This window comes from Pristiophorus japonicus, chromosome 20 (genome assembly GCF_044704955.1).
Source record: "Pristiophorus japonicus isolate sPriJap1 chromosome 20, sPriJap1.hap1, whole genome shotgun sequence".
In the NCBI taxonomy this organism is placed as follows: Eukaryota; Metazoa; Chordata; class Chondrichthyes; family Pristiophoridae; genus Pristiophorus; species Pristiophorus japonicus.
In genome coordinates, this window is record NC_091996.1 from 62,833,356 (window position 1) to 62,847,344 (window position 13,989).

The 13,989-nt window shown below is 45.4% G+C and overlaps 1 protein-coding gene across 4 annotated transcripts in view; it reads left to right on the top strand.

Annotated features, from left to right (window-relative positions):
- Positions 1-13,989, top strand: part of lrsam1 (leucine rich repeat and sterile alpha motif containing 1) — a 73,354-nt gene that overhangs the window by 39,237 nt on the left and 20,128 nt on the right. For 2 of the 4 annotated variants that reach the window (XM_070862877.1, XM_070862876.1), the window contains exons 17-19: positions 5,598-5,672; positions 9,467-9,625; positions 10,332-10,427. In XM_070862877.1, coding sequence (XP_070718978.1) covers positions 5,598-5,672; positions 9,467-9,625; positions 10,332-10,427 — 330 coding nt within the window. The remainder of the gene's footprint in view (positions 1-5,597; positions 5,673-9,466; positions 9,626-10,331; positions 10,428-13,989) is intronic. The other 2 variants (XM_070862878.1, XM_070862879.1) reach the window with 2 other exon arrangements.

Here is a 13,989-nt window from a genome sequence, read left to right on the forward strand (position 1 = left end):
TGAGGGGGTTGACTTATGAGGAAAGGTTGAGTAGGTTAGGCCTCTACTCATTGGAATTCAGAAGAATGAGAGTAATCTTATCGAAATGTATAAGATTATGAGGGGGCTTGAGAAGGTGGATCTAGAGAAAATGTTTCCACTGATAAGGGAGACTAGAGCGAGGGGGCACAATCTTAGAATAAGCGGCTGCCCATTTAAAACCGAGATGAGGAGGAATTCCTTCTCTGAGGGTTGTAAATCTGTGGAATTTGCTGCCTCAGAGAGCTATGGAAGCTGGGTCATTGAATGCATTTAAGACAGAGATAGACCGTTTCAAAACTGATCAGAGAATAAGGGGTTATGGGGAGCGGGCAGGGAAGTTGACCTGAGTCCATGATCGGATCAGCCATGATCGTATTAAATGGCAGAGCAGGTTCAAGGGACCGTATGGCCTACTTCTGCTCCTATTTCTTATCTTCTTATACGTATTAAACCTCAATTGTCAATAAAACCCTTCACCCTCTGTTGGTGCAGCAATCTATACGCATTAATGAGTCTTCCATGAAGAAGTTAGGAGATTATCTCTCGAAATTTCAATTTGAGCTACCTTGGGTTAATTGCTCTTCGATTTTTTTTTTCTGCCAAAGTGCATAACCTCACACTTTCCAACATTATACTGCATCTGCCAAATTTTTGCCCACTTACTGAGCCTGTCTATGTCCTTTTGCAGGTTTTTTGTGTCCACCTCACACACTGCTTTTCCTCCCATCTTTGTATCGTCAGCAAACTTGGCTACGTTATACTCGGTCCCTTCATCCAAGTCGTAAATATAGATTGTAAATAGTTGGGGTCCCAGCACTGATCCCTACAACACCCCACTAGTTACTGATTGTCCCGTTCCTTACATTACCAGTAGTAACATTGTGTTGCCTGTACTGATAGTGTGTGTCAGTTGTTGTTAGACAATAGATACTTGTGCCTTTATACACCACATTGGTATAAGCCTGCTTTCTTACGGCTGTAAGCTGGCACTCATATTTAGAAATTCATGTTACCATTAAAACCACATAGTTTCGTTGTTCATAAGCGCATCATACATATACATCGCCGTCGACCTCTGGACTTTACAATGTTTCATCACGTACTTAGGTGGGTTTGTGTATTTGACCACAATTCCACCTTGGCTAAAACCAATATTATGCACCGTGTATACCCTTGTTGGGACCCATGGTTCAGTCATTATTGTCATCCGGATATCTATTCCCATGAGACCATCATCACTGGTATCATTACATTCATGAGGGGCTACATGCACCACTGTGAGATTTCTTAACTGACATGTTGTGAGGTTAGACTCATACCGTTGGGCCACCTGTTTGCCTGATTGGGACCCTTCCCTTCGCCATCCTATCCACATTGGTCTGTGTGTCTTGATGTATCCAAGAACTCAACATTATACAAGCATCATTCATAGCCGCCTCATCTGATGTGTTTCGAACTCCTCCAGTGAAATCATTTATGGCTCGAGCATGCGTCTCCAATTGTCGGGCTAAGTCGATCATATGTATTGTAAATACTACCTCTGTGTCTAGCTGTTGTAACCCTATGTTCCTCTGGTTGCTTAATGTCCAATGTCCCTTGGTCCTCAATTGGCCCAATTAACTATTCAAATTCATTATATCTTTTGGCAGTTACTCTTTCAACTCCCCTCTTACAGCGATATCTACTTGCCTACGCAAATAAACGCTTAATGAAACCTGCACCCCAAGTCTCTCAGTTTGGACTGGGGTAAAGCAAAAAATTACCGTCGCAATGGGACCAGTCAGGTTGGTTGGTACTGTACTGGTATTCCCGGTGTATGGTGGTGACACAATATTCACCATTCTCTCTATATGCAGATCGGATGGGAAAATGCTGTCCCGCAATTACCTTCATGGTGCGGTTCCATGCTATCCCATCTCAATTAAAGCCGCATGCAGGGGCTGCATGTTCTACCACATTTAGAGGCAAATGAACATATCCCGAGCTTGAGCACACCCAGTTAGATCCGGCACTACCCATGTTGTCCCATCCACCCGGGGGTCACACTTCTGGTGTTCATTATATCCAACTGAATTTTCTCAGGCATGATTGGGTGCCCCTTCTTCCTCATCCCACTAGAGAGGATGAATCCAGCTCACCATGCTCGCAATCATTTCTGGTCTCAGTGACCTACTAGTGGACTAAAAAAACGTAATCTGTTTAATATAAAACCGTTTAATTCTCTTAGGTAGTAACCAGACGGCATATACCATGGGACTAGCTTCATTAACTATATTATACGGTCCTGTGTACAGCGGTTCAAACATTCCCACCCTTGCATAGTTTTGTTCCATTACTTATCCTCCCACCTCCTACTCCGAGGTTTACTCGGGGCCAGGTATAATCGGTCACAGTGGTGTGCCCTTCCGATATCCCTCGGGCACAATCCACTAACCCTTTTAAAAAGCATCGCCAATTCCACCCCTTCTTCCCGATGGTCACCTACTTAAAACAGAGAATCCATTGTGACTCTGCTTAAGAACCCATGGAGTTAATTTGTAACATGATCATAAAATTCCTTCTACCCCAGGGGCAAATATTCTCTTCAAATTAAGAAAATTTCCAATATCTTTAAAGTTTCATTCAGCAATTTAAAAGGTGTCACATACTGAATTAAAACAGAGTTCACAGCTGCTTGTGAAAAGAGTTGGCTTTTTTTCCCCAAAAGCTGACAAACACAGACACCATCAATCGATGTCGGTTTCAGTCACACATCAGCCTTTCAAGTTTTAAAAAATTTTTACTTTTGCAAAGTCTTGTTTTTAAAATAAACATTCAGTAAAACAACCTTACACACAACATTAGCATTTCATCCTTTTCTCCCCACATTGGTCAGAAATTTTTAAAATATTAATTATTGATGTGATATCTGGAATGAATGGCTTTTCACACAATTTACACCAACCAGAATTTTATCATGGCCATAATAAAAGTCTGGTTTTTAGTCGGTTCATTAACCTCAATAACTCCAATCTTAAACTAACCAATGCCACTTGAAAAAGAGGGAGGAGCCACAGCCACACAAAGGAACCATGCACATACTTTTCTAAAACTTTAACATTCACACTGAAACATCAAAGAAAAACAGTAGAAAAGAGACACGATCTTCCCTTTTCTCCTTTTGATTCAGTCATAACTATTTATCCATTTTTTCTTAAACCAATTTTCAATTTCTGATCCCTGCAGGTTGCTGCACTTTAAGTGCACATCCAAGTACTTTTTAAATGTGGTGAGACTTTCTGCCTCTACCACCCTTTCAGGCAGTGAGTTCCAGACCCCCACCATCCTCTGGGTGAAGAAATTTCCCCTCCTATCTCCTCTAAACCTCTCCCCAATTACTTTAAATTTATGCCCCTTGGTTGTTGACCCCTCCGCCAAGGGAAACATGTCTTTCCTCTCCACTCTATCCAGGCCCCTCTTAATTTTATACACCTCAATAAGGTCTCCCCTCAGCCTCCTCTGTTCTCAAAGAAAACAGGCCACTCTTTCCTCATAGCCAAAATTCTCTAGTCCAGGCAACATTCTTGTAAATCTCCTCTGCACCCTTTCCAGTGTAATTACATCTATCCTGTAATGTGGTGACCAGAACTGCACACAGTACTCCAGCTGCGGTCTAACCAGTGTTTTATACAGTTCAAGCATAACCTCCCTGCTCCTGTATTCCATGCCTCAACCAATAAAGGCAAGTATTCCGTATGCCTTTAACCACCTTCTCTACCTGGCCTGCTACCTTCAGGGATCTGTGGACCTGCACTCCAGGGTCCCTTTGTTCCTCCTATACTTTTCAGTGTCCTACCATTTAATGTTTGTTTTATAATCTGTACCATTACCTGTTTCCCCCTACAGTTTTTTTTTTAGCACTTTTCTCTGCTATATGCCTACAATTCCCATGGTTTGGATTCCCACTGAACATCTCTCTCTCAAACTCCTTTCTGCTTTTTTTTAAGCAGCCACCATAGCAATGAACTTCGAACCTTAGCTCTTCCAGAACAAAGGAGCCTCTCTATATTCCATACATCACTTTTGACTGGGGGAAAAAAAATGGGTGGAGTTAAAACAAGCAGAACAAACTTTCTTTTAAAGACAGACTTTCAAACAAACGAAAATTGTTCCACTTCCCAAACATCTGCTTTTTTTCCGTCTTTTAAACAATTGCGTAAAACATTTCCCGACCATAAAGATACTGAAACACAATTCTTCTCTGAATTCCTATCTTGTCTTCAAAACCTTTTGAAGTTCTTTTTGGATTCCGCATGGTCCTTCTGCCCATTCTGTTTCACAACCTTTCTCTGCATCGCCTTGATCTCCTGAAATCTGTGCTCAGGGTCACCCCTTACACCCAGCTTCGATACTTCTTGAACCATTTCTTTTAGCTGGGTCGTGTTATAGGAGGCCACCTAATTGCTTTGCAACGCCCCTGGTTGGCCATCCTGTTCAGGCAGAACGAACCTTTGATCCCATATGGGGTTCATCGGTGCTGGGTGTGCAAGAACCTCGAGTGGAGGCCTTACATTCCCCTACTGGTGCCTGTCATCAAACACCCCCCCCCCCCCCCCTTTCCTCCAACTCTTGTTCCATACCAGGGTTCATTAGGCAAGTAATTCCCCTTTTTATGCCTAGTTTCTGAATATTCTGCACTCATCTTGTGTGATCAGTCTCACTCTCTCTTTGGATTTGCAGCATCTTAAAAACTGCTTTTACTTCTCTGGCTGTCTCTTCAGCCTCCTGGGCCTGCCTAAAATTTGTATTACACTCCCCTTTATATTCATCGCACCACCTCAAGCACTCTGTTACCTGGCATTGCAAGTATTCTATTGTGTTTTTCTGTCACAGTTTACCCAGCTTATTGGCCTCTCTGCCCTTTCACAACTCTTCCAGCTCCGTGAGCAGACGATTAACCATTTCTTCTCTATCGCTAGCTTTCCTTTTTAACCAATCACCTTCTAGCTGTCTCAATTTTAACCTATTATTATCTGACTCCCTGCAGTGAGCCATCTGCCTCACTGCCTTCTGCCACAGCGGTTTAGTGTGTGGACCCTCTGTCCACTCTCGCTTTCTGGACATGGTCTTTCCCCTCCCTTATATCCTGTACCCCTGGGTCAGTTAGGCTGATTCTACTGTGAATATATTCGCCATCAATTCATCCATAGACATTCCTTTTTTTTTTCATCTCCCCTAGTCTGTGTTCTTGGCTTAATGTCCCTTCATGATCGCCATTTCTGTAGGACTTTTTCCTATGAGTTTCGAAGACTTATAAGAACACTGAGATTTTCCAATACAATGGACTTTATTAAAAAAAAATGACTAAGTTCCAAGTTCGCACTCCCAGGTACAGGTTTTAAAATCAAATTCGACTGTTCTTCAACATGACTCTTCCTGTTTGATGCCACTTCCTGTTTGAAATCAAACTGTTTGTAGTAGGAATGCTCATCCGCCAAGGATTTCAGACATTTTACAGATGATTTTCTTCTCCCACATGCCTTCGGGGCCGAATGGCCTGTTTCTGTGCTATAAATTCTATGTAATTCTGTTTTCAGGCAGAAATGCAGAAGGTGGCATTTGAAGTGCTGCAGATGAAGAAGGACAGCAAACACACACGCATCCGAGACCAGGTGAGCACAGTCCCGGGGTAGTGGTGGAACTCGGTCATCGCTTGGAAACCAGCTCACGGTGTTTTCTTGCCTATGTGATGGTTGGGGAGGAGTGGTAGAGCGAGCATACTGTCAGTTTCTGAGCAAGTGACAGTGCCCTGCACAACCCAGATTTCCCCAATCGGTGGGGCTGGGGGGGGAGCGGCACACTTTGCCAGTTCGCCTCACCGTGTACATTAGCCACAACCAGAAAAATCAGGCATTGAGCACATCAACTGGCTGGTAGCTCACGTGACTTCGAATCACATTCGAGGCCCTCGCTCTTTTCTTTTTCTCTTTCTCTCTTTCTTTATCATTTTTTCGTTCATTTGCAGTCCTTTCATACGACCACTCTTTTTCTTTCTCTTTCCTTTTCTCTGTCTGTCCCCCTCTCGACTTTTAAAAAAAATTCATACTCAGGATGTGGGCGTCGCCAGCAAGGCCAGCATTTATTGCCCACCCCTAATTGCCTTCGAAGGTGATGTTGAGCCGCAGCCTTGACTGAGTGGCATTTCAGTGGGTCTGGAGTCACGTATAGGCCAGACCGGCAGCTTTCCTTCCCTGAAGGACATTACTGAACCAGATGGATTTTACAATCATTCGGTAGTTTCATGGTCACCATTACAGATTTATTTACATAAGAACATGGATCAGGAGTAGGCCATCTAGCCCCTCGAGCCTGCTCCGCCATTCAACAAGATCATGGCTGATCTGGGCGTGGACTCAGCTCCACTTACCCGCCCGCTCCCCGTAATCCTTAATTCCCTTATTGGTTAAAAATCTATCTGTGATTTGAATACATTCAATGAGCTAGCCTCAACTGCTTCCTTGAGCAGAGAATTCCACAGATTCACAACCCTCTGGGAGAAGAAATTCCTTCTCAACTTGGTTTTAAATTGGCTCCCCCGTATTTTGAGGCTGTGCCCCCTAGTTCTAGTCTCCCCGACCAGTGGAAACAACCTCTCTGCCTCTATCTTGTCTATCCCTTTCATTATTTTAAATGTTTCTATAAGATCACCCCTCATCCTTCTGAACTCCAACGAGTAAAGACCCAGTCTACTCAATCTATCGTCATAAGGTAACCCCCTCATCTCCGGAATCAGCCTAGTGAATCGTCTCTGTACCCCCTCCAAAGCTAGTATATCCTTCCTTAAGTAAGGTGACCAAAACTGCACGCAGTACTCCAGGTGCGCCCTCACCAATATCCTATACAGTTGCAGCAGGACCTCCCTGCTTTTGTACTCCATCCCTCTCGCCATGAAATTAATTAATTTAAAAATAAATTCCCCAGCTGCTGTGGGGGAATTTGAACTCATGTCTCCGGATCATTAGTCCAGACCTGTGGATGATTATTCTAGTAACATAACCGCTATGCTACTGTACCCCTTGTCTGCCTCTCTCTATTGTCTGCCTCGTCCCCACATCCCTCTGCTTCCCTTCCTTGTTCAGTGTGGGGAGCAGCCCTTATGCAGTTGGATTGATGGTCTCTTTCTGACTGGGTGACGTGTTCTCTTGGGGCTGCGGACTGTTCTTGCTGGTGGGTACTGTTCCTGCATTCTCCCCCCCCCCCCCCCCCCCCCCCCACGCCGCCCCAAATCCTTAGATCAAAGGCTCCACTACAGCACTCAATCTGCTGCCTGTGTCAAAGTAATCCTCGTGCTTTACCCTTTGAACTTGCTACCCAGCACGTTACACCTTGATACCGCTTCAATTAATAAAATGTGATGTGTGTTCGAAACGCTTATCCAGAGCTTGATCAACAGCCGAAAGTAGTATCCGAACATTGTTAGTGTAAGATTTGTTGTCTCAAAGGCTTTATGTTGCATGTGCTGCAGCTCTGATTAATGTGGAGCTCTGCCTATGTTACAGGCACTACTCAGAACAACCAGTGTGGACTTGCTGGTACAGTCTTTCCCCTGGCACCATCACAAGAAAGCACTTGCATTTATACAGTGCCTTCTCACTTTCAAACATCCCAAAGCTTTGAAGCACAATCACTATTGTTATGTAGGTGAATGAGGCAACCATTTTGCACACAGCAGGATCCCACAACCAGCGATGACCTGTTAATCTGGAGGGGGTACGGGGAGGGGTTTGAAGGTGAAGAAAGGAACTGTGGACAGGGCATTGAAAGAATCCCCAGCTATTCGTCAAATAATGCTGCAGGATCTATAAGGGGCTATTTTCCAACATGGTTGAATATTCATGCACTACACACCTGAATTTCCACTATTCTCCTGGTGGTTGCGGCTCCCTGACGGGTGTTCAAAGTCAGAAAACTACCCTTTTAATGTCTGCCTGAACGGGAAGACAGAACCTCCGTTTAACTCAGAAAAACAGCACATCCGACAGTGCAGCACTCACTCAGTAGTGCACTGGAATATCAGCCTAGCTAATGTGGTCAAGTCTCTGGAGTAGGACTTGAACCCACGACCTGACTCTCGGGTGAGAGTGGTACCTTGGAGCCAAACTGACACACACCTAGTGTGTGAGAAAACACTGATTGCTGGACAAAGTGGGAGCAGCATGGCAAATACAGCTAAAAGTGGCACTTGGTAAAGTAGCTTTTCAACTGATTTTCCTAAACCCTATCGACTACACTAAAGCTGATAATGCTATGCCACTCTGGGGTAGAGATGGTCTCCCGCAGGTGGGGTGGGATCAAGCCTCTAGCAGGAAATTTCAGGACGTTTTTCTATTCTTCATATTTACTTTTGTTGCTTCCATTTAACTTGATCAACAGCAGCTTGCATCTGTATAAAGCGCCTTTAGCCTCGAATAAATGTCCCGAGGCGCAAGGGGGAATATGAGCGCCATCCCAAAGAAGGGGATGTCAGGAGGGGAAACCAAAAGCTGGTAAAAGAGGTGGATTTTTAAGGAGGGTCTTAAAATGTGGCGAGAAGTTGAGGGAGGATATTTCAGAACCTGGGACCCGGTGGGGCAATGGGAGGGCTATGGTGCACAATGGGTCAGGGGGAGGGAGGTAATAGGGCTGGAGGAGATGGGGAGGGGCGAGGCCATGAAGAGGTTTAAACACACACAAGATGAGAAATGTAAATTTGTTGGGGGACTTGGAGCAAATGTAGGTCAGCAAGCACCGGGATGATGGATGAGTGCGATTTGGTGGGGGTTAGGATACCGGCAGCAGAGTTTTGGATGGGCTGAAATGTTTGGAGCATGAGGGGTGTGAGGCCGGCCAGGAGATCATTGGAATAGTCTGGTCTGAAGGTAACAAAGGCATGGATCAAAATTTCAGCAGCAGATGGGCTGAAGCAGGGGCAGAGATGGGCGATGTTATGGAGGTGGGAGTAGACGGATATAGGGCAGAAACTTCACTCGACAGTCGTACACATTTACTGATATGAAGAGTCTCTGGGTGCAGTTATATATTCCCATTTAACATTCCCCTTAGCACTAAATGTGATGTTAATCTGGATTGAAGGCCCACCCATGTCTGCAGGGAGTCTGACTTCGCTTCGATCTGGTATCGGGCCCTGACACTGGATTGGTGCTACATTTACTGTACCTGCAGGGTTGATGCGAAGTTAAACTGGTTCACGATCCACCTGTAGTGTAAGTGTGTCCCCAGCGCAGTCAGCCTGCTCCCTGCATCTCAGCAATCGCCTCATCCTCCATCCCATCTGGCATTTGTGGGAATGATTTCTGTTACTGTTTAGCCCTCCAGCACTCTGCTGGCGGGTTGTAAACAGACCTCCCCTCATCTACATGTTTCTAATCAACCCATTCTATTTCTTGTTTTGTTTTGAATCATTCAGATCAAATTGATTGAGAATGAGTTAATGCAGCTGACACAGATCGAGTTAGCCAGAAGAGAGGGTGACATGGAGAATCTTCTGGTAGGGCGAAAATCTCACCGATACACACCCACAGTCCCAGCATCAATGGGAGATCATTCAAAGCAGCACAGGATCTGGGTGAGCCTGAATGTTGTGTTACAGCCCGAGAGCTGTGATAGTATCGCTATCGCTATGTCTTGGGTCTTTGGGCAACGATTCACTACAGGTTTTACTCTCCTTTTCCAACTTGTTCGATGGCTTCATTCTGCAGCTTATATTCTTTTGTCAAAAGGGTTGCTTGCTATCTGTTGCTTTCTCATCTTGTGTGTCCCCTCGCTCCTCCTTTGCCCCTTCCCCAACTCATGCCCCCAAGTCCTTTTCAGCATCTCAGTAATTACAGCATCATTGTGTTTTTTTTTAAACCAGCCTTCATTCCCAGCTCTTCCTCTCAGCTCAGCCAGGGCTTTCCCTGTTTTTATCAGTTCATTGAAGCTTGCTCCCTCGCCCCTGGGGAGTCCTCGTAGCTGCTCACGTTCTGCGCTGTCCCTGGAAAGTGCCTGTCTGCCTCTGACCCACGCACTCTCCCCGTTTCCCCGCTGCGTTGGTCTGCCTCCACTCCTTCCGTCTCCTCTGGTTTTGACCAGTATCTGAAACTCCCCCCTCGCCACGCTGCACATTTCCAGAGGGGTCTCTTCAGAGCTGCTCCCACTTCTCGGGTAGTTTTCCTCCGGGCTTTTCTCTTGTCAGCTGCCATTGTTCGCGCAACATGATTCCCTGAAACTTTTCTTGTTCTGTCTCGCGTGAGACCGTATTTCTTGTCATTGCCTCTTTTGTCACGTGACAGGAAATGTTGGAGGCTGAGCGGCAGGCGCTGAGTGATCTCCTGCAGCAGCTGCTGAAAGAGAGGAAACAACGAGAGCTGGAGCTCCTGGACCTGCTGGTACGTGCGAGTGTCGTCTCATTAGTTTAAACACTAGATCATAAACATGGGGGATTTTAAGCTACATATCGATTGGTCAAATCAAATCGCACGGGGTAGCCTTGAGGAGGAATTCATAGAATGCATACGGGATTGTTTCTTAGAACAGTATATTACAGAACCTACAAGGGAGCAAGCTATCTTAGATCTGGTCCTGTGTAATGAGACAGGAATAATAAATGATCCCCTAGTAAAAGATCCTCTTGTAATGAATGATCACAGTATGGTTGAATTTGTAATACAGATTGAGGGTGAAGAAGTAGTGTCTCAAACGAGCGTACTATGCTCAAACAAAGGGGACTACAGTGGGATGAGGGCAGAGTTGGCTAAAGTAGACTGGAAACACAGACTAAACGGTGGCACAATTGAGGAACAGTGGAGGACTTTTAAGGAGCTCTTTCATAGTGCTTAACAAAAATATATTCCAGTGAAAAAGAAGGGTGGTAAGAGAAGGGATAACCAGCCGTGGATAACCAAAGAAATAAAGGAGAGTATCAAATTAAAAACCAATGCTTATAAGGTAGCCTAAGGTTAGTGGGAAACTAGAAGATTGGGAAAATTTTAAACGACAGCAAAGAATGAATAAGAAAGCAATAAAGAAAGGAAAGATAGATTACGAAAGTAAACTTGTGCAAAACATAAAAACAAATAGTAAAAGCTTTTACCGATATATAAAACGGAAAAGAGTGACTAAAGTAAATGTTGGTCCCTTAGAAGATGAGAAGGGGGATTTAATAATGGGAAATGTGGAAATGGCTGAGACCCTAAACAATTATTTTGCTTCGGTCTTCACAGGGGAAGACACAAAAACCATGCCAAAAATTACTGGTCACAGGAATGTGGGAAGGGAGGACCTTGAGATAATCACTATCACTAGGGTGGGTAGTGGCGGACAGTCTAATGGGACTCAAGGTAGACAAGCCCCCTGGTCCTGATAAAATGCATCCCAGGGTATTAAAAGAGATGGCGGAAGTTATAGCAGATGCATTCATTAAATTCTCTGGACTCTGGGGAGGTACCAGCGGATTGGAAAGCAGCTAATGTAACGCCTCTGTTTAAAAAAAAAAGAGGGCAGACAAAAGACAGGTAACTATAGGCCAGTTAGTTTAACATCTGTAGTGGGGAAATGCTTGAAGCTATCATTAAGGAAGAAATAGCTGGACATCTAGATAGGAATAGTGCAATCAAGCAGACGCAACATGGATTCATGAAGGGGAAATCATGTTTAACTAATTTACTGTAATTCTTTGAGGATATAACGAGCCTGGTGGATAGAGGTGTACCGATGGATGTGGTGTATTTAGATTTCCAAAAGGCATTCGATAAAGTGGCATACAAAAGGTCACTGCAGAAGATAAAGGTACGCGGAGTCAGAGGAAATGTATTAGCATGGATCGAGAATTGGCTGGCTAACAGAAAGCAGAGAGTTGGGATAAATGGGTCCTTTTCGGGTTGGAAATTGGTGGTTAATGGTGTGCCACAGGAATCGGTGCTGGGACCTCAACTGTTTACAATATACATAGATGACCTGGAAGAGGGGACAGAGTGTAGTGTAACAAAATTTACAGATGACACAAAGATTAGTGGGAAAGTGGGTTATGTAGAGGACTGAGAGGCTGCAAAGAGATTTAGATCGGTTAAGTGAATGGGCTAAGGTTTGACAGATGGAATACAATGTTGGAAAATGTGAGGTCATCCACCTTGGCGGGGGTGGGGGCGAAACAGTAAAAGGGCATATTATTTGAATGGGGAGAAATTACAACATGCTGTGGCGCATGAATCTCAAAAAGTTAGTTTGCAGGTGCAGCAGGTAATCAGGAAGGCGAATGGAATGTTGGCCTTCATTGCGAGAGGAATGGAGTACAAAAGCAGGGAGATCCTGCTGCAACTGTAAGGGTATTGGTGAGGTCGCACCTGGAGTACTGTGTGCAGTTTTGGTCACCTTACTTAAGGAAGGATATACTAGCTTTGAAGGGGGTACAGAGACGATTCACTAGGCTAATACCGGAGATGAGGGGGTTACCTTATGATGATAGATTGAGTAGACTGGGTCTTTACTCGTTGGAGTTCAGAAGGATGAGGGGTGATCTTATAGAAACATTTTAAATAATGAAAGGGATAGACAAGATAGAGGCAGAGAGGTTGTTTATACTGGTCGGGGAGACTAGAACTAGGGGGCACAGCCTCAAAATACGGGGGAGCCAATTTAAAACCGAGTTGAGAAGGAATTTCTTCTCCCAGAGGGTTGTGAATCTGTGGAATTCTCTGCCCAAGGAAGCAGTTGAGGCTAGCTCATTGAATGTATTCAAATCATAGATAGATAAATTTTTAACCATTAAGGGTTATGGGGAGCGGGCGGGTAAGTGGAGCTGAGTCCACAGCCAGATCAGCCATGATCTTGTTGAATGGCGGAGCAGGCTCGAGAGGCTAGATGGCCTACTCCTGTTCCTAATTCTTATGTTCTAGATTACACACTTTGGGCCCAAGTTTCCACATGATTCGCGCCTGATTTTTAGGAGCAACTGGTGGAGAACGGACTATTTTAGAAATCGCAATTCTCCACATTTTTTTTTCTGCAGTTCTAGTCAGGTAGAACAGTTCTAGTTTAGAACAGAATTTTTTCTTCAAAAGGGGGCGTGTCTGGCCACTGACACCTGATTTGAAAGTTTCCACAGTGAAAATGTACTCCAAACTAAAGTAGAATGGCGCCAGTGAAGATTTTTGTAGAACTGAAAAAACCTGTTCTACACATTAAAAAATCAGGCGCAGGTTACAAATTAGGCGTCCAGAACGAGGTGGGGGGGAAAGGAACTCATTAAATTCGACAATAAATCCTTATTTATACTTCTACAAATATTATACAAATAAATCCAACCTGAATAAACATTTATAAGCCAAGAAAAGATTAAATAAACCATCTTCCTACCTGTGTGAAAGTGCTTCAGCCAGAGAGAATTCTGCAGCTGTTCGTGCCGCTGAGCTGAGCGGGGCGGGGGGGGGAAGGAGGAGGAGGAGAAAGCTGAGCGGCGGGAGGGGGAAGGAGAAGGAGAGAGAGAGAGAGAGAGAGGTCGGGTCCAGTGGGGGGGGCGGGTCGGGTCGGGGGGGAGGAGCGGGTGTCGGGGCGGGGGAGCGGGTGTCGAGTCGGCGGAGGGGGGAGCGGGTGTCTGGTCGGCGGGGGGGAGGGGGAGTGGGTGTCGGGTCTGGTCGGTGGGGGGAGCGGGTGTCGGGGGCGGGGAGCAGGAGCTGGCCGTGGGAGGAGCCTTATTCACGCAGCCCCAGTGAGGCCATTGGACCAGGGCTAGGGGCTGCGTGCTTTGGGCCCTCCCACACAGTTCGGCGCCTGGAGCTACTGCACTTGCGTGCCGACTGTAGCGCGCATGTGCAGAGGTCCCGGCACTGTTTTCAGCGCCGGGACCTGGCTCCGCCCCCCCCACAGCTCGTGCTGGCTGCGCCAAGGGCCACAGGACCTGTAAGTCGGTGGAGAATACCGAGGATTTTTTTAGGCGTGAATTACGGGCGCCCA